Source organism: Zea mays, chromosome 3 (genome assembly GCF_902167145.1).
Source record: "Zea mays cultivar B73 chromosome 3, Zm-B73-REFERENCE-NAM-5.0, whole genome shotgun sequence".
NCBI classification, from domain to species: domain Eukaryota; kingdom Viridiplantae; phylum Streptophyta; class Magnoliopsida; order Poales; family Poaceae; genus Zea; species Zea mays.
This window is the reverse complement of record NC_050098.1, coordinates 200,460,629-200,487,922: the sequence shown is the minus strand read 5'-3', so window position 1 is coordinate 200,487,922 and position 27,294 is coordinate 200,460,629. Positions and strand designations below refer to the sequence as shown.

The following is a 27,294-nucleotide window of genomic DNA, read 5'->3' as shown; positions in this document are numbered from 1 at the left end:
GAACAACCCGAGAGTCGCCGGCATTGGCGACGACCATGAGGTCCCCCTGTTTGAAGATGGACAGCGCAGTGCAGCCGCTCTGGACCGCGTCCAAGCAGCGACTGCGCCGGAGCTTGTCGAACACAACGACGCATGTGGCCACGTAGTACTGCTTCCAGAGGTCGAACTGGCAGTCGCTAAGCTTCTTCTCGTCGTCGATGAGTGACACCAACGCGAGCGCTTCCAGCCAGTAGTGTTTGTTCGGGGTTTCCAAGTAAGAAACATGGATTCATTTTTGGGGTTGGTTTATGAAAATGACTCACAAGTCGGATCCATGGAAAAATATTACGGAGAATAAATGTCACACATATAAAAAAAGAATTTAAGTTGAAAACATTATTCAAACAAAAGAAATTGCATGCAAGGCTCTTCTTTAAATACTACTCTCTCCATCCAAAAATATAATTCAGGAATATCGTTGATAATTATCTACTACTACACATTGTGTAAGGGTAGCAGGTGTGCTTTGAGAGAGATGTAGTAGATATTTTTACTGTAACAAATATTAACATAAACACACATGTGGTGTAGTGGTAGCTACGAGCACATTTGCTTGAGGGGTCGCAGATTTGAATCCCATTGGGGCCACATTTGTGTTTTTTTAATTTGATTTTAGCTAGGCGTGGGATGCGTGTGGGAATGGGAATGAGCTTTGCGAGGTGGAGGGAATGAGAAGGAGGAGGGAATGAGAATGGGCTTTGCGGGGAGGGGGGAATGGGAATGACAAAACACGGAATGATAGCCGGGAATGAGAATGGGATTTGCGTGGAGGGGGGAATGGGAATGGCAGAACACGGAATGACAGCCTACCCCTTACCGCCTTAATAAGTAGTAGAGATTTGCTCTATCATCACCGAAATGAAACAATAGTGCATCTTGATTATTTTGTACGTATCAGCCCCAGAATGTAGTATCTGCTGAACAAAAACCGATGCCCCAGATTGTAGTATCAATTGGATACGATACTAAAAGAAAAACTCAGGTGCAATCTGTATGTGATGATGAAAACATGAAAGCAGCCCCGGTCCTATGATTTTAAGGGCCCCCATGCGAGCTCATTGTGATAGGCCTTTTATACTGTATAATTTTTTATATATTGAAATAATATATGTTAATTTTACTTATAAAAACATAAACAAATACATTGATAAATATTCAATTTAATATGTCTGATAATTATCGAGAAATAAAGTCGACCAAAATAACAATATATTTAGTGTTAGTTTGGCAACCCATTTTTCTAAGAAATTCCTATTTTTCATTTGAAAATAAACTAATTTTCCTTAAGCCCTGTTTGTTTTATTGGAATTGAATTCCATTCTAATAATTATAATTTCGATAAAATTAATTAAGCTACGAGCGTGTGACATGCGATCTACGACGACAGTGAGAATGAGATTGGTTCTGTGCAGCGGTGTAGAAGACCTTCAACAGACGCTTTAGCCTAATATGATTTAGTAAGACAATAATTAACATCAATCCTACTATTCTATTAGATATTGGGCCCCTTTCTTTCGTGAGCCCCTGGCGGTCGCCTCCGCTGCATGGTCCTAGGGTCGGCCCTGCATGAAAGCAGGATTCAATAACCTTCAGCTGCAGTGTTGTACGCAGACTTCTCATGCTTCCTGGACGAGCTCTGGCCGAGCACCGACGTCGAGCAGGAAGCGTGAAGAGATGCGCGCGAACAGAATATCATGCGGGAAAGTGAAAATACAGGGAATTGGGACGAGACGCGGTGGCGTATATTTGCGTAGGGGAGGGAATATTTTTGGCGTGCGGGTGAATAAGGAGTCTTGATAAGGAACTGTTGGATGGTTGTTTTTTCTATTTTTTCTTAAACTAAAGATTAAACTAGGTCTGTGCTCGTACGTTGTCACGGGAGTACAAAATTAGTTTGAAACATAGATACGGAACGACAAACATCATTATAATTTGTGAAATCCGTGTGATTAAATAGAATGGACTAATGTGCAACCAATATTATAATATGGCACAAAGTATTTCTAAAGAATCAGTATTGAAGCACACGTTGACAACGTCATCCGTGGTGCCCATGACACCGCAGTGACACAACACGTCGTAGAGGCGCGTGCCGCACCGCATGGACATGGAGATGGCGTCGGGGCTAGTTGAAGCCCACCTTTTGGCACACCATGTTATGCTCCTTGTGTCGGTTGGCCACGCATACCAGCGTCACGGGGAGTTCCAAGGTCTCGAACTCCGTCACTAGCTGCTCCATGGTCAACTTGGCGAGGCGTCTCACGAGCCCCGCCACCTCCACGGTCCAGGTGGACCAGTCCGCCCTAGGAACCGACCCATGGTTGCGCACATACACTACAGGAAAACATAGAAGTTGCCTAACAGCTAGTTGTGAGAAAAATCTCTACAGAAAAGATAAAAGGAAAATGTTATAGATAAAAGCCTCCCTGCTTTTATTGCACAAATAAAATTGGACTTGATGACATACAAATTTTAAAGATAAGTTCCAATGTAGATTTAGCAGGCTTCCTAAAAGATATACCAAGAAATCTGGTAGGAAAAATTGCTAGCATTAGCAACATGAACAATGAATCCAGTTTGCAAGAGATGTTTCCCCAATCAATCCAGTTTTAACCGAGTAACCATGAACCACCCTTCCTGCAAACCAATAGCGTGACTGCACAAGCTGGCAAAAACACTTAGCAATGTAACTAAGTCCAGCTCATGTCCTTGTGTCCACATTCTTATGAACAACTCAATAGCTTCACTGTTTAGTCCATTGGAAGAGCATCCACTAATCACATAATTCCAAGAAATGGTATCTTGACGAGGCATTATATCGAACACCAAGACTGCATCGCCAATCATGTTGGACTTTGCATAGAATGATATCAGTGCATTGCAAACTGCACACTCTGCCCTGAAACCCAATTTTACTATATATCCATGAGCCACCAAGCCATCCCTGGCACAAGACAAACAAGTGATGCACTTCAGAAGGCAAGAAATGACATGTTCATCGGGGGCGATTCCAAGCTCATGCATTTGCACAAAAAAGCGAGAGTTTCTTCAAATTCACCAACCTTTGCGTACCCACCCATTATCAGATTCCATACGTGCACATTACCTTTTGATGACATCGCATCAAGCACCCTTCTTGCAGAGCCCATGTCCCCACATTTCACATACATGAATACCAGTTTGGATCCAAGAGCAGCATCATCTATCCCACTTTGTACAGAATCAAGGCCTCAAAGCAATCCGGATTTCACGGAGTATCCATGCACCGCTTTTCCAATAAGGCCATAACCTAATCCCGCACAAGCAGGCAGAACACGAGCACTGTCACTGAACTGATCTCCGTACCTTGAGACCACATTTTGCTGAAAAAATCAACAGCTGTACCATGCCATCCGTTTGAAAAGCATCCACCAATCATAGAATTCCAAGAGATGGCATCCCAGGGATGCATACTGTCAAATACCCGCTTCGCATCCTCCATCCGTCCACACCTCGAGTACACGGCGATCAGAGCATTTGCAACCGCGCATGCTTGACCGAGACCCAACTTCTCAAAGTAATCCATGAATCACCTCGTTCGTAAGGCTGCCCAAACTGGCAACGCACTTGAGGACACAGGAAACAGCATGTGCATCTGGACTGACCCCGCAGCACTTGCATCTGCCTAAACAGCAAAACAACTTTCTGTAAATCACCCGCCTTGGCGTACGCGCTCATCAGCGAAGTCCGGACACGGACATCAGCAGCTTGAGGAGGCATTCCATCGAACACCGTCCTTGCCTCGCCCAGGTCGCCGCATTTCAGGTACGCCAGCATTAACCTCTTCCCAAAGACGCTCCCTTTTTCCACCCGTGGCAGCGACACTGGACGCGCGAATTAAGGCATGTGCTCTCTTGGTAGCCTCCAACGACCGCTCCTCCCCGCAGAGCTGAACGACCGTGCAGTAGCTCCGCACATCTACGCCGCCGTCAGAGCCCAGCAGCCTCAGAGCGCATGCGAGGTCACCCGCCTGACAGAGGCGCTGGATTCGCAGGTTCACGTCGGAGCTCAGGGCTCGACTTGGCGGATTCTTGGTGCTCCATGAGCTTGGAGCAGTGGTGGGGGAAGTGCCCCCGAGATCCGACCCGCTTTCATCATTGGATCGGGCGGGCGCGGCGCGGAGGGGAGGACGTCGGGGGCGGCCATGGCGCGGTGGAGGAGGATGTCGCGGGGGATCCGCAGACTGCTTTCCTGGATCTCATCGCGGCGTGTGCGGCGGGCGTGGTGGAGACGCACGACGTGAGGCGTGCACGGCGTGGTGGGGGAGGATGTCGGGGTGGGACAGACTAGGCGTGCGCGATGAGATCCTGGACGGTGAGCGGAGGGGGAGGATGTCGAGGCAGGTAGCCGATGATGGCGGAGATGAAAGCGTGACCGAGATGCATGGAGCGTCGGGAGGCAGAACGCGCACGGTGTGGACGCCTACACACCGTGCTTATAGAGCAGTAGGGATTAGAATTATTGGGAGTTGTTGGAGATGCTCTTAGGCTATCTTTTTTTCAAAATTTATTGTATAATTACAGAGATAATAATAATAGTGATATATGTATATATATATTTTGTGGAAAACTATGTCTATAATACAAACTAAAAAAAGCATGATTATCTCGAATTATAAAGCCATATGACTCTAAATAATAATGCTTTAGTCCCTTAAAAAATCTCCTCCGGCATTCTTCGGATGTTCACATAATTGTAAGATATTCTATTATTATCTTTAAATGTTCACATAGTACTTGTTAGATGTTAGACTTTGTATGATATGTTTTAGGTTGTTTAAGTAATATATATATGATGTAATTTTACTTTTCTCTATTACATATTTTTGTATTATATTTGGTTTCACATATATCTAATTGTGATGTTTTTATAGTATGCATGTGATTTTATATGATACATTTGGTGATGTTCACGTGGTATAGATGGGGTGTTCTATGATTATATACCAATATTAACGTAGTATTCCCACGATGTTTTATGGTATATTTTAGCTTATACTCTAGTAGTATATATGTGATGTTTTAATATGATATTTTTCGTGTATCATTCTATATTATATTTTATTTTAGCTTCCAGTCATCTGCATATATTATTACTATGTTTGCATTTTTATTTTATTTTAACCGTTACTTGGCATTTCTTTACTTTGTTTTCTCATTCTTCCCGTTGAACACCAAATGTGACGTATGGTCTGGCCCTAAGGCTCGAATGGCCCCCGCTCCAGGGATCAGATTGACTCGCGATTATCCTTATCTCGTGCGTGGTTATCCATCTAATCACGTGGAATCTGTTAGCTATGGCCTAGGAACGGGTCCAGACATCACCATATATACATGAAGTATCACAAGATCATCCTCGGGATAACATCATCGTATCATAAATGTTCACATCATGTTCGTTGATTAAGTTAAAGCAATAGAATAAAGCTAATCATAGTAACCCAAAAAGGTAACATGGATAAAGTAAGTACAGACTAATCAATCCTTAGGTTTTAGTAATGTAATTGGGGACGGTGAATTATAAAGTAAGGAGGACATAGTAGATCAGACTATCAGAGGACACTTGCCTTCACCAGGTTGTTGCTCAGGAAGGTCTTCAGCAACACAGTCAAGAACCACGGGCTGCTCGTTGCCTAAACAAAGCGATCATGCATTCAATACATTTGGATAAAGACAAAAGAACAATACACCAAACATATGTAATCAAGTGGACACAAGTTTGACAGAGCAGTATAAACACAAAAGATAAATCTAGGTGTTAGGGTGAACTGGTACACTTAGAGATTTGTGATTCCTTAAATATTATGGATTACATAATTTAGTTCCACTAATTATAGTGAGACACAAAATTATACCAAGAATAAATTCATACATGACATATTATTAATCTCACAAGGTTAAACACCTAAGTACCATTACAATTTTCCTTTTTATTCTCTTATTTCATAAACAAACTATTACATATAGTAACCTATACTCTAGGCACAAAATTAAAGTGTACAGACAATGAATGATCATAATTTATTTGGACAGAGAATAATCATATGAACATTTTGCAATTTGAATCACTCAATTTGGAGTTCTTTGAAGTTAAAAATACAAAATTAGGCCTAAATCTGTGATTAATTAAAAGGTCAGGGGTCTGACTGCAAGATTACAGGGGCCTACACACGAAATTAAAGGACGGTGGGTTGTTTTCCGGAAAACCGAGGGTTTCTTTAGCAATTTTATCACGCGAAGGGGTACGGGGTATACTGACCATCCGATCTCTGATCAACGATCCAGATTAGAAATAGCGAGCAAGGGCGCGGGCGCGCGGAACGCGAGCGCTTGACAGGTGGACCCAAGGCGGGACGAGTCGGCGACGCATCGGGCCCACGAGTCAGCGGGTCGGGCGGGTGGCTTGGGCATAGGTCGCACTAACAGAAGGGCTCCAGCGGAACGGGGCCCGCTGACCAGTGACGGTTTCGGTGCGGGGAACGCAGTGCGTGATGCTGACGCGTGGGGTGAAAGTCGCCTAGAGGGGGGTGAATAGGCAAATCTGAAATTTATAAAGTTTAAGCACAACTACAAGCCGGGGTTAGCGTTAGAAATGTAAATGAGTCCGAAAGAGAGGGCGAAAACAAATCACAAGCGAATAAGAACGGATGACACGGTGATTTGTTTTACCGAGGTTCGGTTCTTGCAAACCTACTCCCCGTTGAGGTGGTCACAAAGACCGGGTCTCTTTCAACCCTTTCCCTCTCTCAAACAGTCATCTAGACCGAGTGAGCTTTTCTCTTTAATCAAACGGGACACTTAGTCCACTACAAGGACCACCACAACTTGGTGTCTCTTGCTTTGATTACAATGATCTTGAGAGCAAGAAAGGAGGAAGAAGAAAAGCGATCCAAGCGCAAGAGCTCAAAGGAACACAAAAGTCTCTCTCTCTCTAGTCACTAGTTTGTTTGGAGTGATTCCAGACTTGGGAGAGGATTTGATCTCTTTGTTTGTGTCTTGGAATGAAATCTAGAGCTCTTGTATGAGGTTTGATGGCTGAAAACTTGGATGCATTGAAGTGTGGTGGTTAGAGGGTATTTATAGCCCCAACCACCAATATGACCATTGGTGAAGGCTTCTCTCGTATGGCGCACCGGGCACTGTCCGGTTGTGCACCAGCCACGTCACCAGGTCGTTGGGTTCCGACCGTTGGAGCTTCTGACAACGGGGCCACCGTCCGGTGGTGCACCGGACAGTCACTGTTCACTGTCCGGTGCGCCTTCTGGCGCCTGCTCTGACTTCTACGCACGCAGTCACGCACTGTAGCGTTTTACTGTTCCTCTATAGACGACCGTTGGCGCGGATGACCGTTGCTCCGCTTGGCACACCGGACAGTCCGGTGCTACACCGGACAGTCCGGTGAATTATAGCGGAGCGGCCTCCCCGATTTCCCGAAGGTGGCAAGTTTGGAGTTGAGCTCCCTGGTGCACTGGACACTGTCCGGTGCGCCAGACCAGGGCAGCCTTCGGTTGCTTTGCTCCTCTCTTTTCGAACCCTTTCTTTGAACTTTGTATTGGTTTATTGTGAACCTTTGGCACCTATAAAACTTGTAATCTAGAACAAACTAGTTAGTCCAATTATTTGTGTTGGGCAATTCAACCACCAAAATCATTTAGGAAAAGGTGTAAGCCTTTTTCCCTTTCAATCTCCCCCTTTTTGGTGATTGATGCCAACACAAACCAAAGCAAATATATAATTGCAGAATTGAACTAGTTTGCATAATGAAACTGCAAAGGTTACTTGGAATTAAACCAATATACATTTCATATGATATGCATGGATGCTTTCTTCATATTTAACATTTTGGACCACGCTTGCACCACTTGTTTTGTTTTTGCAAACTCTTTTGGAAATTCTTTTCAAAGTCCTTTTGCAAATAGTCAAAGGTAAATGAATAAGATTTTGAGAAGCATTTTCAAGATTTGAAATTTTCTCCCCCTGTTTCAAATGCTTTTCCTTTGACTAAACAAAACTCCCCCTCAATGAAATTCTCCTCTTAGTGTTCAAGAGGGTTTTAGATATTAATTTTGAAAAGGGTTGTACCAATTTGAAAATTCTATCAAAAATAAGATACCATTTGAAAAACCTTCTTTTAATACAAATTCGAAAGACTTCATTTTGAAATTGGTGGTGGTGCGGTCCTTTTGCTTTGGGCTAATACTTTCTCCCCCTTTGGCATGAATCGCCAAAAACGGATACTTGTGAGTGAAATATAAGCCCTTTTTCATACTTTCTCCCCCTGTGGTAAAAAATATAGGAGTGAAGATTATACCAAATTGGAGAGCGATGCGGAGTGACGGCGAAGGATGAATAATTCGACGGAGTGGAGTGGAAGCCTTGTCTTCGCCGAAGACTCCATTTCCCTTTCAATTGGACTTAGCATGAAATGCACTTGAAGAACACATTAGTCATAGCAAATGAAAGAGATGATCAAAGGTATATAAATGAGCTATGTGTGCAAAATATCAATCAAAATTCCTAGAATCAAGAATGTTTAGCTCATGCCTAAGTTTGGTAAAAGTTTTCTCATCTAATGACTTGGTAAAGATATCGGCCAATTGTTCTTTGGTGTTAATATATGCAATCTCGATATCCCCCTTTGTTGGTGATCCCTCAAAAAGTGATACCGAATGGCTATGTGCTTAGTGCGACTATGTTCAACGGGATTATCCGCCATGCGGATTGCACTCTCATTATCACATAGGACAGGAACTTTGGTTAATTTGTAACCATAGTCCCTAAGGGTTTTCCTCATCCAAAGCAATTGCGCGCAACAATGGACTGTGGCAATATACTCGGCTTCGGCGGTAGAAAGAGCTACAAAATTTTGCTTCTTTGAAGCCCAAGACACCAGAGATCTTCCCAAAAACTGGCAAGTCCCTGATGTGCTCTTTCTATCAATTTTACACCCTGCCCAATCAACATCTGAAAATCCTATTAAATCAAATGTGGATCCACTGGGGTACCAAAGGCCAAACTTAGGAGTATAAACTAAATATCTCAAGATTCGTTTCACGGCCCTAAGGTGAACTTCCTTAGGATCAGCTTGGAATCTTGCACACATGCATACGGAAAGCATAATATCCGGCCGAGATGCACATAAATAAAGTAAAGATCCTATCATCGACCGGTATACCTTTTGATCTACGGATTTACCTCCCGTGTCGAGGTCGAGATGCCCATTGGTTCCCATGGGTGTCTTGATGGGCTTGGCATCCTTCATCCCAAACTTGGTAAGAATGTGTTGAATGTACTTTGTTTGGCTAATGAAGGTGCCCTCTTGGAGTTGCTTGACTTGAAATCCTAAGAAATACTTCAACTCCCCCATCATAGACATCTCGAACTTTTGAACCATGATCCTACTAAACTCTTCACATGTAGATTTGTTAGTAGACCCAAATATGATATCATCAACATAAATTTGGCATACAAACAAATCATTTGCAATAGTTTAGTAAATAGAGTAGGATCGACTTTTCCAACCTTGAAGCCATTAGCAATAAGAAAGTCTCTTAGGCATTCATACCATGCTCTTGGGGCTTGCTTGAGCCCATAAAGCGCCTTAGAGAGTTTATAGACGTGATTAGGTTACTCACTATCTTCAAAGCCGGGAGGTTGCTCAATATAGACTTCCTCCTTGATTGGTCCATTGAGGAAGGCACTCTTCACGTCCATTTGATAGAGCTTGAAGCCATGGTAAGTACCATAGGCAAGTAATATACGAATTGACTCAAGCCTAGCTACGGGTGCATAGGTTTCACCGAAATCCAAACCTTCGACTTATGAATAACCCTTGGCCACAAGTCGGGCTTTGTTCCTTGTCACCACACCATGCTCATCTTGTTTGTTGTGGAAGACCCACTTGGTTACTACACATTTTGGTTAGGACGTGGAACTAAATGCCATACCTCATTCCTTGTGAAGTTGTTGAGTTCCTCTTGCATTGCCAAAACCCAATCCGAATCCCTTAATGCGTCTTCTACCCTGTATGGCTCAATAGAAGACACAAAGGAGTAATGTTCACAAAAATGAGCAACACGAGATCGAGTGGTTACCCCCTTATGAATATCGCCGAGGATGGAGTTCACGGGGTGGTCTCGTTGTATTGCTTAATGGACTCTTGGGTGTGGCGGTCTTGGACCGTCATCATCTTCCTTGTCTTGATTATTAGCATCTCCCCCTTGATCATTGTCCTCCTCTTGAGGTGGCTCATCTTCTTGATCTTCATTTTCATCCTCTTGAGCTTGATCCTCATCTTGAGTTGGTGGAGATGCTTGCATGGAGGAAGATGGTTGATCTTGTGCTTGTGGAGGCTCTTCGGATTCCTTAGGACACACATCCCCAATGGACATGTTCCTTAGCACGACGCATGGAGCCTCTTCATCATCTAGCTCATCAAGATCAACTTGCTCTACTTGAGAGCCGTTAGTCTCATCAAACACAATGTCACAAGAAACTTCAACTAGTCCAGTGGACTTGTTAAAGACTCTATATACCCTTGTGTTTGAATCATATCCTAGTAAAAAGCCTTCTACAACCTTAGGAGCAAATTTAGATTTTCTACCTCTTTTAACAAGAATAAAGCATTTGCTACCAAAGACTCTAAAATATGAAACATTGGGCTTTTTTACCGGTTAGGAGTTCATATGATGTCTTCTTGAGGATTCAGTGAAGGTAGAGACGGTTGATGGCGTAGCAAGCAGTGTTGATTGTTTCCGCCCAAAACCGGTCCGAAGTCTTGTACTCATCAAGCATGGTCCTCACCATGTCAAGTAGAGTTCTATTCTTCCTCTCCACTACACCATTTTGTTGTGGCGTGTAGGAAGAAGAGAACTCATGCTTGATGCCTTCCTCCTCAAGGAAGCCTTCTATTTGTGAGTTCTTGAACTCCGTCCCGTTATCGCTTCTAATCTTTTTGATCCTTAAGCCGAACTCATTTTGAGCCCGTCTCAAGAATCCCTTTAAGGTCTCTTGGGTTTGAGATTTATCCTGCAAAAAGAACACCCAAGTGAAGCGAGAATAATCATCCACAATAACTAGACAATACTTACTCCCGCCGATGCTTATGTAAGCTATCGGGCCGAATAGGTCCATGTGGAGTAGCTCAAGCGGCCTGTCAGTCGTCATGATGTTCTTGTGTGGATGATGAACACCAACTTGCTTCACTGCTTGACATGCGCTACAAACCCTGTCTTTCTCAAAATGAACATTGGTTAGTCCCAAAATGTGCTCTCCCTTTAGAAGCTTAGAAAGATTCTTCATCCCAACATGGGCTAGTCGGCGGTGCCAGAGCCAACCCATGTTAGTCTTAGCAATTAAGCAAGTGTCGAGTTCAGCTCTATTAAAATCAACTAAGTATAGCTAACCCTCTAACACTCCCTTAAATGCTACTGAATCATCACTTCTTCTAAAGACAGTAAAACCTATATCCGTAAAAAGACAGTTGTAGCCCATTTTACATAATTGAGAAATAGAAAGCACATTGTAATCTAAAGAGTCTACAAGAAAAACATTGGAAATAGAATGGTAAGGTGATATAGCAATTTTACCAAGTCCTTTGACCAAACCTTGATTTCCATCCCTGAATGTGATAGCTCTTTGGGGATCTTGGTTTTTCTCGTAGGAGGAGAACATCCTTTTCTCCCAAGTCATGTGGTTTGTGCACCCGCTATCAATGATCCAACTTGATCCCCCGGATGCATAAACCTACAAAACAATTTTAGGCCTTGTTCTTAGGTACCCAGACGGTCTTGGGTCCTTTCACATTAGAAACAAGCACCTTGGGTACCCAAACACAAGTCTTTGACCCCTTGTGTTTGCCCCCAACATATTTGGCAACTACTTTGCCTGATTTGTTAGTTAAAACATAAGATGCATCAAAAGTCTTAAATGAAATATTAGGTTCATTTGATGCAATAGGAGTTTTCTTTTTAGGCAATTTAGCATGAGTGGATTGCCTAGAACTAGATGCCTCACTCTTATACATAAAAGCATGATGAGAGCCAGAGTGAGATTTCCTAGAGTGAATTCTCCTAATTTTGTGTTCGGGATAACCGGTAGGGTATAAAATGTAACCCTCGTTATCCTGAACCATGAGAGCCTTGCCCTTAACAAAGTTAGACAATCTTTTAGGGGCATTAAGCTTGACATTGTCTCCCTGTTGGAAGCTAATGCCATCCTTAATGCCTGGGCATCTCCCACTATAGAGCATGCTTCTAGCAAATTTAAAATTTTCATTTTCTAAGTCATGCTCATTAATTTTGGCACTAAGTTGAGCTATGTGATCATTTTGTTGTTTAATTAAAGTTAGGTGATCATGAATAGCATCAACATTAATATCTCTACATCTAGTACAAATAGTAACATGCTCAACGGTAGATGTAGAGGGTTTGCATGCATTTAATTCATCAATCTTAGCATGTAAAATAGCATTTTCATTCTTAAGATTGGAAATAGAAATATTGCAAACATTTAGATCTTTAGCCTTAGCAATTAATTTTTCATTCTCAATTGTCTAGAGAGGGATGCATTCAATTTGTCAATCTTAGCAATTAAATTAGCATTATCATTTCTAAGGTTGACAAGAGAATCATCACTAATATTTAATTTCTCAACCTTAGCAATCAATTTATCATTTTCAAATCTAAGGTTAGAAATATTGTCATGGCAAGTGCTAAGCTCACTAGTTAATTTTTCATTTTTCTCTACCTCCTGAGCATAAGCATTTTTAGTATTAACATGCCTTTTGTTTTCCTTAATAAGGAAATCCTCTTGGCTATCCAAGAGTTCATCCTTCTCATGAATAACACTAATCAATTCATTTAATTTTTCCTTTTGTTGCATGTTAAGATTGGCAAAAAGAGTGAGCAAGTTGTCCTCATCATCACTAGAATTATCCTCATCACTAGAAGTTGCATACTTAGTGGAGGATCTTGATTTACCTTCTTCTTGCCGTACTTTGCCATGGGGCACTTGTGGCCGACGTTGGGGAAGAGAAGGCCCTTGTTGATGGCGATGTTTGCGGCGTCCTCGTCGGAGGAGGAGTCGGTGGAGCTCTCGTCGGAGTCCCACTCTCGGCAAACATGGGCATCGCCGCCCTTCTTCTTGTAGTACCTCTTCTTTTCTCTTCTCTTTCCCTTCTTGTCGTCGCCCCTGTCACTATCACTAGATAATGGACATTTAGCAATGAAATGACCGGGCTTACCACACTTGTAGCACACCTTCTTGGAACGGAGCTTGTAATCTCTCCCCTTCCTTTGCTTAAGGATTTGGCGATAGCTTTTGATGATTAAAGCCATCTCCTTGTTGTCGAGCTTGGAGGCGTCGATGGGAAGCCTACTTGGTGTAAACTCTTCCTTCTTCTCCTCCGTCGCTTTGAAGGCGACGGGTTGCACCTCAGGTGTGGAGGTGGCGCCTCGCTCGATGATTTGTTTGGAGCCTTTGATCATTAGTTCAAAGCTCACAAACTTTCCTATCACTTCCTCGAGAGACATTAGTTTATATCTTGGATCACCACGAATTAATTGTACTTGAGTAGGATTAAGAAAAACAAGTGATCTAAGAATAACCTTGACCATTTCATGGTCATCCCATTTGGTGCTCCCGAGGTTGCGCACTTGGTTCACCAAGGTCTTGAGCCGGTTGTACATGACTTGTGGCTCCTCTCCTTGGTGAAGCATGAAGCAACCGAGCTCCCCCTCGATCGTTTCCCTCTTGGTGATCTTGGTCACCTCGTCTCCTTCGTGCGCGGTCTTGAGCACGTCCCAAATCTCCTTTGCACTCTTCAACCCTTGCACCTTATTATACTCCTCTCGACTTAGAGAGGCGAGGAGTATAGTGGTGACTTGGGAGTTGAAGTGTTGGATTTGTTCGACCTCCTCCGAATCATAATCCTTGTCCCCCTTCTTCGGTACCTGCGCTCCATACTCAACAATATCCCATATGCTTTTGTGGAGTGAGGTTAGGTGATGCCTCATTTTATCACTCCACATTGAATAATATTCACCTTCAAACATAGGTGGTTTGCCTAATGGGACGGAAAGTAATGGAGTGCGTTTTGAAATGCGAGGATAGTGAAGGGGCATCTTACTATACTTCTTGCGCTCATGGCGCTTAGAAGTGGCAGATGCCGATTCCGAGCCGGAGGTGGAGGGTGACGAAGAGTCGGTCTCGTAGTAGACCACCTTCATCTTCTTCTTCTTGTGACCCTTCCGTTAGGACTTGATGGAGGAAGAGGATTCCTCCTTGTGCTTGTGGGCGGACTCCCTTGAATGCGTTCTCCCTGAGCTTGCGGACTTGTCGCCGGTCCCGATGTTCCTCATGGCGGATGCTCCCAACATCACTTCGAGCGGTTAGGCTCTAATAAAGTACCGGGCTCTGATACCAATTGAAAGTCGCCTAGAGGGGGGCTGAATAGGCAAATCTGAAATTTATAAAGTTTAAGCACAACTACAAGCCGGGGTTAGCGTTAGAAATGTAAATGAGTCCAAAAGAGAGGGCAAAAACAAATCACAAGCGAATAAGAACAGATGACACGATGATTAGTTTTACCGAGGTTCAGTTCTTGCAAACCTACTCCCCGTTGAGGTGGTCACAAAGACAGGGTCTCTTTCAACTCTTTCCCTCTCTCAAACGGTCACCTAGACCGAGTGAGCTTTTCTCTTTAATCAAATGGGACACTTAGTCCACTACAAGGACCACTACAACTTGGTGTCTCTTGCTTTGATTACAATGATCTTGAGAGCAAGAAAGGAGGAAGAAGAAAAGCGATCCAAGCGCAAGAGCTCAAAGGAACACAAAAGTCTCTCTCTCTAGTCACTAGTTTGTTTGGAGTGATTCCGGACATGGGAGATGATTTGATCTCTTTGTTTGTGTCTTGGAATGAATTCTAGAGCTCTTATATGAGGTTTGATGGCTGAAAACTTGGATGCATTGAGGTGTGGTGGTTGGGGGTATTTATAGCCCCAACCACCAATATGACCGTTGGTGAAGGCTTCTGTCGTATGGCGCACCGGACAGTCCGGTGCGCCACCGGACACTATCCGGTGCGCCAGCCACGTCACCAGGTCGCTGGGTTCTGACAGTTGGAGCTTCTGACAACGGGGCCACCGGACAGTCTGGTGGTGCACCGGACTGTCACTGTTCACTGTCCGGTGCGCCTTCGGGCGCCTGCTATGACTTCTGCACATGCAGTCACGCACTATAGCGTTTTACTGTTCCTCTGTAGACGACCGTTGGCACGGATGATCGTTGCTCTGCTTGGCACACCGGACAGTCCGGTGAATTATAGCGGAGCGGCCTCCCCGATTTCCCGAAGGTGGCAAGTTTGGAGTTGAGCTCCCTGGTGTACCGGACACTGTCCGGTGCGCCAGACCAGGGCAGCCTTTGGTTGCTTTGCTCCTCTCTTTTCGAACCCTTTCTTTGAACTTTGTATTGGTTTATTGTGAACCTTTGGCACCTGTAGAACTTGTAATCTAGAACAAACTAGTTAGTCCAATTGTTTGTGTTGGGCAATTCAACCACCAAAATCATTTAGGAAAAGGTGTAAGCCTTTGTCCCTTTCATGGGGCCACGTGGCTCCACCGGTCAGCGGCGAAGGGTGAGGCGCGGGGCGCAACCTTGCGGGTGGGATCTACTCGTTAGAGGCTCGAAGGGGAGAGCGAGAGCGGTGGTACGGGAGAGGCTGGCTCGAGGGTCCCAGGTGTTAGGACCTTCGTCCTCCTCCCATTCGCCATCGCTCGAGGGTCCCAGGTGTCAGGACCTTCATCCTCCTCCCGGAGCGCCATGACTGGAATTGGCGAACGACGAGGGTCGAGGGCAGGTCGATCGGCGGGGGTTGCTCGGGGAGCTCACCTCTTTGGCGTGACACATCCCTAGGCGCATACCGGCGATGGCAGAGAAGGGAGGGGAGAACGGGCGAGGAAGAGGAAGAGGGGAGAGGGTATTGGCGGTTCTCACCCTCGGTGGAGCTTGGCCGAGCAACTCGACAAAAGGGCGGCAGTGCTCCGGACGCGGCAAGTGCCCCGGCAACAGCTGAGGTGGCTCCGAGGCTTAGCAATTACATGGACGGCGGCGCTCCTCGGCGAACTTCGACGAGGCACGACGGGCGCAGAGGAGAGGAATTGGCTGGGTGACGTGGCGAAATGAGACGAGCAGGGGAGGAGATGACCGTCGGGGGGGTGGGGGGGTGGGGGGTTATGCCCTGGCTCGCGGTCGTGGCCACTATCCACGCGGACGTGGGCACGGCGAGCGGTTGCGACGAGGAAGGCGGGGGGGGGGGGGGGTAGAGCTAACAAGCGAGACCCGTTCGGCAGCGGGCACGCGAGCAAAGCGCCTGGCAGGCGGGTCCTACACGGCAGCAAGAGCAGAGAGGCGCGCGCGGGCGCGCGGTTGCGCCGACAGGGCGGGCCCACTTGGCGGCGAGGGCGGGGAAGGGGTGAGGCGGGCGCGTGGTCGCGGGCCAAATGGGCCGAAAGGCGAGAACAGGAGGGGGCAGTTGGGCTTCTTTGGCTTTTCTTATTTATTTATGAGTTTCTAATTCATTTTCATTTTATTTTCTCTAGTGAACTCAATTTTAAATTCAAATCTAATCTAAATTCAAACCATTCCAAACATGTGCATCAATTCAAAGAATGACTTAGACTCAGCATGATGCAACAATTCATGATTCCCATAAGTTTTGACCCAATAAAATAATTAATCTCTCACTTAATTAACCTAATTCTACTCAAAAGTAAAAGAGAGAGTCTAGTGAGAGAGGAGACAAGAGGTAACACCTGAATTTGGTAGTCATTTAGAGAAGAATTTTTATACCTCAAATTTAGGGTGTTACATGGTCCCTCTCGGCGTGGGCGCAACAGTTGCTTCCGGTGGCGGATCGAGAAATAGTCTAGAGGAGCTACTAAGACAAGCTTATTTTTTTATTCTAAGTATTATGTTAAAACTTATAAACATAAACATTAATTTTATTATCTAACATAGTAAATAATTGATGAAACAAAATTAAATAAAATTTCAAAAAACAACTAACGTAGAGTTTCAGGCCTGGCCTATTGCAGGCCTGCAAATGTGCCGGTATCCTATGCGTTACTCTTGTGCCTTGTGTTCACTGTCCAATAATTCTTGTCTGCATCTTCTAGGGAGTACACTGTGTAGGTTGATGTTGAACAACGGTTCTGGCTTGCTAGTTGCTAGCGCACTGCTTTTAGGCTGCTAGCTGGTGCATGCTAGGTTGCTGGCGTGAGTTTGCAGCACGGACAGGGCTAGAGCGCGCTGCTGCTGGTCTGAATCCGCCACTGGTTGCTTCGATGGTTAGTGCTTCATTGAATTACGCGTCCAAGGTACAATAGCTAATAGTAATGCCATGCCATCCATTTATGTCATCGTTATCATATCCATGGTTGATGGTAGTACAAGCCTCCAAGGAGAGACCTGACGGCGCATCTCCGGCAAAGAGTAGCGAGAGGGCTTCTTCTTCCTCCAAGCCCCCACTCCCCGACCGTTCAATACACGGGAAGCACAAGCACATGCAGGGGAAGGAGGCTAAGAATGGCAGGCGCCTTTCTAATAATAAAGCGAGTGCCACTCCCAAAATAAAACTCACTCCTGTCTAACCCTGCCAGCGGTCCGGGGCCTCCTCCCCTATTCGGACAGGAAAGGGGCAGATGACGATCCATAGAAACCGATTCATGGATTGCAGACACCCACAGGAATCATCCATCATTCGGAGCTAATCATTCATCGGGCCTTTCGGCTCTTTCTGCTCGCGCACAATCTTGGCTAGCTCGTCCTTTCCGGCGACACCCGCGCTACGTTCGAGGCCGCGAAAGCTGCCGCACACTTTACAGGTATGCCGGCATCATGGCGATCTTTTTTTACATGATCTCGGCGGGATACTTGACGGAGCCACCGGCTGTGACGTGAACCGCGGCAGATCGCTCGATGAACGCCGGTGCGCAGCTTGAGCGGCGGAGCTCGGTGCGGCGGTCGCAGAGCATGGTGCAGGAGGAGGACAGGGGCCAGCCGCCCGACGAGGAGCTCATGTCCCGGAGCCAGGGCTCCAGCACGGAGCCGTCGGGCGGGGCGCTCAGGACCGGCGGCGCCGTGCCCGACAAGGACAGCGCGACGCCCAAGCCGCGCCTCGCCGAACAGAGCGCGGGACCTTCCGGTAAGTCGGGATCGGCAGACGGTTCTTGGGTCAGTGCGTGGTGGAGCCGGTGGTGGTGCCGGACCTGACGAGGCGTCAGGTGGTTGCGTTGCATGCAGAGATGGACCTGATGAAGGAGAAGTTCGCCAAGCTGCTGCTCGGGGAGGACATGTCCGGGTCCGGGAAAGGGGTGCCCTCGGCGCTCGCCCTCTCCAACGCCGTCACCAACCTCGCAGGTGTTTGGCCTTGGCTAGGCTGGCTTCTCCTGTCCAATCCGAAACCGGATTTGATTTTTTCATTATCCCATGGAATATGCGTGTCATATTCGTTCACCAGCTTCTGTGTTCGGCGAGCAACGGAAGCTGGAGCCCATGGCCCCGGACAGAAAGGGGAGGTGGAAGAGAGAAGTGGGCTGGCTTCTGTCCGTCGCTGACCACATCGTCGAGTTCGTCGCCAAGAAACAAGTCCTGGACAACGGCACCGAAATGGAGGTTCGTTCAGCTTCAGCTACCATTGCCGCTCCTTGTTGGATCCGTCTTCTTCGTCGGCGGTAACACTGATCTTCTGCTCGTCGCAGGTGATGGGCACGCAGCAGAGACGGGATCTCCAGGCCAACATTCCAGCATTGCGTAAACTGGACACGATGCTTCTCGTAAGCACCACCAACTCCATAGTCCATACCACGTGAGCCTCTCTCGCTCATTTGCGCTGCTCTTTCTTTCTTACCCCATGAGCGTTGCGTCGAGTAGGACTACCTGGATAACTTCAAGGAACGCAACGAGTTCTGGTACGTGAAGCGCGACTCGTGCTCAGAGAGCGAGAACGAGGAGAGGTCCGACGAGAAATGGTGGATCCCGATCGTCAAGGTGCCCCCCGGCGGGCTTTCCAAGACCTCTAGAGGCTGGCTCCTGCACCAGAAGGAGCTGGTGAACCAGGTGCTCAAGGCGGCCATGGCCATCAATGCCAACTGCCTCATGGAGATGAGCATCCCGGACACGTATATAGACACGCTCCCTAAGGTTGAACGAGCTATCACTTCCTTGCCTCCTTGGCATGCATGAGATCTCGCAAAACATGTACAGCACCGGCAATCAGGCATCCTCTCTGAAACAAACCTCCCCCTTTTTTTTTGTTCCTGGCCGTGTCTGGCTGGCAGAACGGGAGAGCCAGCCTCGGGGACGCGCTGTACCGAATCATCACAGATGTGGAGTTCGACCCGGACGACTTCCTGTCGACGGTGGACCTGACGTCGGAGCACAAGATCCTGGACCTCAAGGACCGGATCGAGGCATCGGTCATCATCTGGAACAGGAAGGTGCACAACAAGGACGGCAAGTCCTCTTGGGGCTCCGCCGTCAGCCAGGAGAAGAGGGAGCAGTTCGAGGAGCGGGCGCAGACACTGCTGCTCATCATCAAGCACAGGTTCCCCGGAATCCCCCAGTCCACGCTCGACATCGCAAAGATCCAAGAGAACAGGGTGAGCAGAGCACACGCAATCGTTGGCCTTTGGCTCTACTAATATTTGCCGGTCTTGCATGCACTGACACATTGCCGCCATGGCCGACGACGGCAGGACGTCGGGTTTGCGCTGCTTGAGAGCTACTCCAGGGTCCTGGAGAGCCTGGCGTTCAACGTCATGTCCCGGATAGAGGACGTCATCCAGGCCGACAACCTGGCTAGGGAGAAGGCCAAGAAGAACGCGCCGCCCGCAGCAGACCCCGCCGCCGGACGCCGCGGCCCGCAGGAGGCCGGTGGCGACGACGACGACCAGAGCAAGACGACCCTGCTGGACTTCATGGGGTGGACTGGGGACTCCGAGGGCAAGAACGACGACGCATCTCCCCCGCCGCCACCCGAGCTGCCGGCGCAGGACGACGGCAGGCTGATGAAGCTGCCAAACATCATGACCAACCTCAAGCAGACGTACATGGATAAGCTGGACTTCCTCAGCGGGAACAGAAGCCCCTCAGGTCGCCATTAGAGACGCGACACGACACGAGATTTTTGCATGTATCGTGTGAGGTAGTGTACATATATATTTTTGGATTGTGTCAAACTGGGCTCTCTCTTGAGTAGCCCGTGCCGTGTCACTTCCTGATTTTGCAGACACGTGACATTCTCTTCTCATGTACGAGTACGATTCCAAGGGATTGGCCATTGTATCAGGTACATCAATAAATAGACAAAAAATAGAGCTAACAGAACTTCAACATCACATATATATGTGACATTAAGGACTCCTTTGGTTCATAGGATTTCCAAAGAAACAAGGTAGGTGAATATAAGCCAATTGATATAAGTGTAGGAGATGAATAGCCCGGGTATGACGTAAACCAAAGCGTCTTACCTATTTCCCGACCCCCGTAAATAGTCTCACTCCGCGTCTCCGCTTTGACCAACCCTCAGGGTGAATCTAGGATAAATCCCCACCGGGGTCAGACTTACAACTTATAATTATCGATCGTTATGCATAATATAGTGATATAACTTATGTCAATATCATAACGATAAAATTTAACATGTATATAATAAAAAGATGAATTTAGCAAAAACATAACATGAAAAAGATAAACTTTTACAAGTGTACCTTTCATAATTGCACTCTACGAGTGTGTCCGTCCATATTCTGGAATCGAGCTGTCACATCATTATTTGAAATTGCATCAATAAGTTCTTGTTCCATGGCTAATGACACAATCATTCGTAAAGTCATCATCCGTCCGGTTTCGCAGGATGGTCTTCACAGTTTTCATTGCTGAAAAACATCTCTCTACTGATGCAGTTGCAATAGGAAGAACTAACACAAGTTTGAGAAGTAGATAGACCAATGGAAAAGCAAGATGTTAATTGTACCCACCATTAATTTACCAAGCTCAGAAATAGTACCCAATTGAGAAAATCTTGCATCATCTCTCACATTATCAATGTAGAGGTGAAGATCACTACTAAGGCCATCTATCTCTCCTGGGCTGAAATCGTCAGGGTATGCCCTAGCCAATTCAATCAGACTCCTATGTTTGAAGGCATCAAAAGAATTATTGGGACTAAAAGCAACAATATGGGTAAGCAATTTCAGAATTCACCTCACGCCCCGTTTGGATCATTAGAATTGAATTCCATTCTAATAATAGTAATTTAGGAATATATCAATTAAGATAATTTAGTTTTGTACAAAATATATTTGTATACTATTTTTAGTAAGATGTCAGAGATATTTATGTGCTACATTTTTATTATAGAGAAGTGAGACGATGAGTGTCATGTAAGTTATAGAGTAGAAACAAATTCTACTAATGCATAAAACCATTTCTCATCCTCCACCCCATGAATTTGGGATAGGCTTATATACCAACTTTGGAAAGTGGTGGAATGTCAAATTCCAAACTAAATAAGTTACTTTATTGAGTGAATTCCAATTCCTCTAAAATGAAGGTATCCAAACGCCCCGTCATTGAAATGATCACTGAATTCTATAAGTTGCAAGTCAATAACTAGGTTTGAGCAATCATATCTATAGTGTTCATAATTAGTTTTGTTGGTTCTTTTCCTTGGCTTGTGGCGATTAATGTATTCATGTTCCATGTACATCTTTGGGATGTCATGTTTTTCACAAAAGGATAACACAACCTCTAATAGAGAATCCCAATCATCATCCCTAATTTGCTGAAATTTCTGCTTTGTTAACTTCACCTCTACCATGGCCTCTAAAATATCTTTATGTTTACTTTGTAATGACAATGACAAAGCATTTGCATGGCCCAAAATAAGTAACATCAACTACAAGTGGAATACAAAGTCAATATCCTTCAAATAGTCCATGAGACTACGTGCTTGGCGTCTCTTGACATCATTTGGGCCTTCTTTTTCAACATATTGGAGAACATGAATTACATCAGGGAACAAACTGCTTATTCTCTGAAGGGTTTTGAAATGATAGGACCAACGAGTGTCACCCGACCTTTGAAGTGATTGTTCTTGATTTAACCATGTTCCACTACTATGTTGTCCACTACCTAATTGTCGGGGACCATAATTAGGGGTACCCCCAAAACTCCTAATCTCAGCTGGTAACCCCCATCAGCACAAAGTTGCAAAGGCCTGATGGGTGCGATTAAGTCAAGGCTTGGTCCACTCAAGGACACGATCTCGCCTCGCCCGAGCCTAGCCTCGGGCAAGGGCAGCCGACCCCGGAGGATTCACGGCTCGCCCGAGGGCCCCCTCAAGCAACGGACACACCTTTGGCTCGCTCGAGGCCCAATCTTCGCCAAGAAGCAACCTTGGCCAAATCACCACGACGACCGACCGTATCGCAGGAGCATTTAATGCAAAGAAGGCCTGACACCTTATCCTGACGCGTGCCCTTCAGTCGACAGAGCTGAAGTGACCGCAGTCACTTCGCCGCTCCACTGACCGGCCTGACAGGAGGACAGCGCCGCCTGCGCCGCTCCGACTGTTGTGCCACTCGACAGAGTGAGGCTGACAGCAGCCAAGTCCGGCCTCAGGCGCCATAGGAAGCTCCGCCTCGCCCGACCCCAGGGCTCAGACTCGGGCTCGGCCCTGGAAGACGACGAACTCCACCTCGCCCGACCCCAGGGCTCGAACTCGGGCTCGGCCCCAGAAGACGACGAACTCCGCCTCGCCCGACCCCAGGGCTCGGACTCGGGCTCGGCCCCGGAAGACGACAAACTCCGCCTCGCCCGACCCCAAGGCTCGGGCTCGGGCTCGGCCCTGGAAGACGACGAACTCCGCCTCGCCCGACCCCAGGGCTCGGACTCAGCCCTGGCCTCAGCCGACGATCTCCGCCTCGCCCGACCCAAGGGCTCGAACTCGGCCTCGACCTCGGAAGACAGACTCGACCCCAACCTCGGAGGAGCCTCCGCCTCGCCCTACCCAGGGCTCGGACCGACCACGCCACAGGAGGGGCCATCATTACCCTACCCCTAGCTAGGTCTGGCTACGGGGGATAAGACCGGCGTCCTATCTGGCTCGCCCCGGTAAAACAAGTAATGATGGCACCCCGCGTGCTCCATGACGACGGCGGCTCTCAGCCCCCTTACGGAAGCAAGGAGACGTCAGCAAGGACTCGACAGCCCCGACAGCTGTCCTTCCGCCAGGCTCCAGCGCTACTCCGACGGACACAACATCACACGAACAGGGTGCCAAAACCTCTCCGGCTGCCACGATAGCATGTACTTAGGGCACTAGCTCCTCTCTGCTAGACACGTTAGCACACTGATACATCTCCCATTGTACACCTGGACCCTCTCCTTACGCCTATAAAAGGAAGGTCCAGGGCCCTCTTACAGAGGGTTGGCCGCGCGGGGAAGGACGGGACGACGCGCGCATAAGCCTCTCGCTCCCTCCCGCACGGACGCTTGTAACCCCCTACTGCAAGCGCACCCGACCTGGGCGCGGGACAAACACGAAGGCCGCAGGTTTCCCCTTTTACGCCTGTCTCCCTCCGGCTTTTCCCCCCTTCGCGCTCCGTCTCGCGCCGACCCATCTGGGCTGGGGCACGCGGCGACAATTTACTCGTCGGTCTAGGGACCCCCCGGGGTCGAAACGCCGACAGTTGGCGCGCCAGGTAGGGGCCTGCTGCGTGTTGACGAACAGCTTCCCGTCAAGCTCCAGATGGGTAGTCTCCAGCAACCTTTCCAGCCCAGGACAGTGCTCCGTTTCGGGAGTCTTGAGTTCATGTCCCTCGACGGCAGCTACGACATGATACTTCTTCCCCCGCCGCGCGACAGCGACAATGGCGGCCGACAACCCGCCCGGCGGCGGCGGAATCGAAAACGTCTTCCCCACGTGGCGGAAGAACAACATTCGGGCTTGTCCCGTCCCCTCCCCCGCCGACGGAGGAGGAGGCGGGGCAACCAAGGCCAAGCAGGAGGCGGCACCTCGTCGGCTGTCAAGCGAGTCGACGGCGCCGGCGCCCCAACGGGGGGCACGTCGGGCATCGACCTCGCGTCTGAGACGAAGACGAGCGTCGTTTCCCCGCAACACGCCCACTCCAAGCGGACGGACGACGCCAGCACGCTCACAAAGGACTTGCTGGGCGTCACCCTCGTACCTGAGACGACGGTGCAGTCTGCCCCTGACGTGACTCCGTCACTGCCCGTCGACCAAGAGGTACCGACCGATTCCCATCTCGAGCCTGTTGGATTCAGCCTCGACCCACCAAGCGACTTCGCTTCGGTGGACGCTTTCATAGAGGCGAGTCCAAACCCTCCGGGGTACGGTATGTGGTCACCCTGGGACCGGCTGACAGCCGTCTCGACCTACGGGCCCTCGGGTTCTGAGGAAGATGACGAGCCCGACTTTTGTTGGGATTTCTCTGGACTTGGTAACCCTAGTGCCATGCGGGACTTCATGACCGCATGCGACTACTGCCTTTCCGATTGTTCCGACGGTAGCCGCAGCTTCGGCGATGAGGACTGCGACCCAAGTCGTGAATGTTTCCACGTCGATCTAGGGGGTCCCGGCGAAGGCAACCATCTTGGTATACCGGAAAACGGTGATCCCCCTAGGCCTGCGCCTCGCGTTGACATCCTTCGGGAGCTAGTTGTGGTCCTAGTCCCCGCGGGGGGTCAGGACGCACAGCTCGAGCAAATCCGTGAGATGCAGGCCAGGCTCGATGAGGGAGCAGGAACACTTGAGCCGTTCCGCCGGGACATCGGGCAGGAATGAGCAGGCCAACCTCCGGCCGGAGAAGCGCGTCATCTACCCCAGGGCATCCAGCACCGCATTGCCGACGATGTCAGGGCAAGGCCGCCACCGGCTTCCAGTGGGGTCGGACAGAACCTGGCTGCAGCGGCAATACTTCTCCGCGCGATGCTGGAGCCATCAGCCACCGAGGGGCGGCGTATCCAGGGAGAGCTCAAGAATCTCCTGGAGGATGCCGCGGTCCGACGGGCCGAAAGCTCTGCCTCCCAAAGGCAGGGGTACCCCTCGGAGCATCGCGCCGCGACTTCCCGATTCATGCGAGAAGCCTCGGTCCACACCGGGCGCACGCGCAACACAGCGCCTGCGGCCCCGGGTCGCCTCGGCAACGAGCACCATCATCGCAACCGTCGAGCCCACCTCGATGAGAAGGTGCGCCGAGGCTACCACCCCAGGCGTGGGGGACGCTACGACAGTGGGGAGGATCGGAGTCCCTCGCCTGAACCACCCGGTCCGCAGGCTTTCAGCCGGGCCATACGACGGGCGCCGTTCCCGACCCGGTTCCGAACCCGACTACTATCACAAAGTACTCGGGGGAGACGAGGCCGGAACTGTGGCTCGTGGACTACCGGCTGGCCTGCCACCTGGGTGGAACGGACGATGACAACCTCATCATCCGCAACCTCCCCCTGTTCCTCTCCGACACCGCTCGAGCCTGGCTGGAGCATTTGCCTCCGGGGCAGATCTCCAACTGGGACGACCTGGTCCAAGCCTTCGCCGGCAATTTCCAGGGCACGTACGTGCGCCCTGGGATCTCCGAAGCTGCCGCCAGCAGCCGGGAGAGTCTCTCCGGGACTACATCCGGCGATTCTCGAAGCAGCGCACCGAGCTGCCCAACGTCACCGACTCGGATGTCATCGGTGCGTTCCTCGCCGGCACCACCTGGCACGACCTAGTGAGCAAGCTGGGTCGCAAGACCCCGACTAGGGCGAGCGAGCTGATGGACATCGCCACCAAGTTCGCCTCTGGCCAGGAGGCGATTGAGGTCATCTTCCGGAAGGACAAGCAGCCCCAGGGCCGCCAGCCGGAAGATGTCCCCGAGGCGTCCACTCAGCGCGGCACCAAGAAGAAAGGCAAGAAGAAGTCGCAAGCGAAACGCGACGCCGCTGACGCGGACCTTGTCGCCACCGATGAATACAAGAACCCTCGGAAACCTCCCGGAGGTGCCAATCTCTTCGACAAGATGCTCAAGGAGCCGTGCCCCTATCATCAGGGGCCCGTCAAGCACACCCTTGAGGAGTGCGCCATGCTTCGGCGCCACTTTCACAAGGCCGGGCCACCTGCGGAGGGTGGCAGGGCCCGCGACGACGATAAGAAGGAGGATCACAAGGCAGGAGAGTTCCCCGAGGTCCACGACTGCTTCATGATCTACGGTGGGCAAGTGGCGAACGCCTCGGCTCGGCTCTGCAAGCAAGAGCGTCGGGAGGTCTGCTCGGTAAAGGTGGCGGCGCTAGTCTACCTAGACTGGTCCGACAAGCCCATCACCTTCGACCAGGGCGACCACCCCGACCGCGTGTCAAGCCCGGGGAAATACCCGCTCGTTGTCGACCCCGTCATCGGCAACGTCAGGCTCACCAAGGTCCTCATGGACGGAGGCAGCAGCCTCAACATCATCTACGCCGAGACCCTCGGGCTCCTGCGGATCGACCTATCCTCGGTCCGGGCAGGCGCGACGCCTTTCCACGGGATCATCCCCAGGAAACGCGTCCAGCCCCTTGGACAACTCGATCTACCCGTCTGCTTCGGGACTCCCTCCAACTTCTGAAGGGAGACCCTCACGATCGAGGTGGTCGGGTTCCGAGGGACCTACCACGCAGTGTTGGGGAGGCCATGCTACGCCAAGTTCATGGCCGTCCCCAACTACACCTACCTCAAGCTCAAGATGATGGGCCCCAATGGGGTCATCACCGTCGGCCCCACATACCGACACGCGTACGAATGCGACGTGGAGTGCGTGGAGTACGTCGAGGCCCTCGCCGAATCCGAGGCCCTCATCGCCGACCTGGAGAGCCTCTCCAAGGAGGAGCCAGACGTGAAGCGCCATGCCGGCAACTTTGAGCCAGCGGAGACGGTTAAGTCCGTCCCTCTGGACCCCAGCAACGACACCTCCAAGCGGATCCGGATCGGCTCCGAGCTCGATCCCAAATAGGAAGCAGTGCTCGTCGACTTTCTCCGCGCAAACACCGACGTTTTCGCGTGGAGTCCCTCGGACATGCCCGGTATACCGAGGGATGTCGCCGAGCACTCGCTGGATATCCGAGCTGGAGCCCGACCCATGAAGCAGCCTCTGCGCCGATTCGACGAAGAAAAGCG

General features: G+C 49.1%; 1 protein-coding gene and 1 long non-coding RNA gene across 2 annotated transcripts; one reads left to right on the top strand and one right to left on the bottom strand.

Annotated features, from left to right (window-relative positions):
- Window positions 1–1,970: 1,970 nt before the first annotated feature.
- LOC103651185 (uncharacterized) lies at window positions 1,971–4,552 on the bottom strand. Its single transcript, XR_564617.4, has 2 exons — window positions 3,102–4,552; window positions 1,971–2,983 (listed from the first exon to the last, which is right to left on the bottom strand). It is a non-coding gene; the product is annotated as an uncharacterized lncRNA (long non-coding RNA).
- Window positions 4,553–17,331: 12,779 nt separating this feature from the next.
- Window positions 17,332–20,476, top strand: LOC103651184 (rop guanine nucleotide exchange factor 9). Its single transcript, XM_008676801.4, has 8 exons — window positions 17,332–17,962; window positions 18,049–18,282; window positions 18,381–18,497; window positions 18,598–18,752; window positions 18,839–18,913; window positions 19,011–19,280; window positions 19,418–19,738; window positions 19,835–20,476. Exons 2-8 carry the CDS (start codon window positions 18,057–18,059, stop codon window positions 20,240–20,242), a joined length of 1,572 nt encoding a protein of 523 aa, XP_008675023.1. The 5' UTR covers window positions 17,332–17,962; window positions 18,049–18,056; the 3' UTR covers window positions 20,243–20,476.
- Window positions 20,477–27,294: the final 6,818 nt, after the last annotated feature.

Excerpts from the sequence above, each read along its gene's own strand:
- LOC103651184 (XM_008676801.4), top strand. The coding sequence starts at position 18,057 with ATGAACGCCGGTGCGCAGCTTGAGCGGCGGAGCTCGGTGCGGCGGTCG. Across the intron at positions 18,498-18,597 it reads CGCCGTCACCAACCTCGCAG|CTTCTGTGTTCGGCGAGCAA; the intron begins GTGTTTGGCCTT and ends TTCGTTCACCAG. Across the intron at positions 18,914-19,010 it reads AACTGGACACGATGCTTCTC|GACTACCTGGATAACTTCAA; the intron begins GTAAGCACCACC and ends TGCGTCGAGTAG.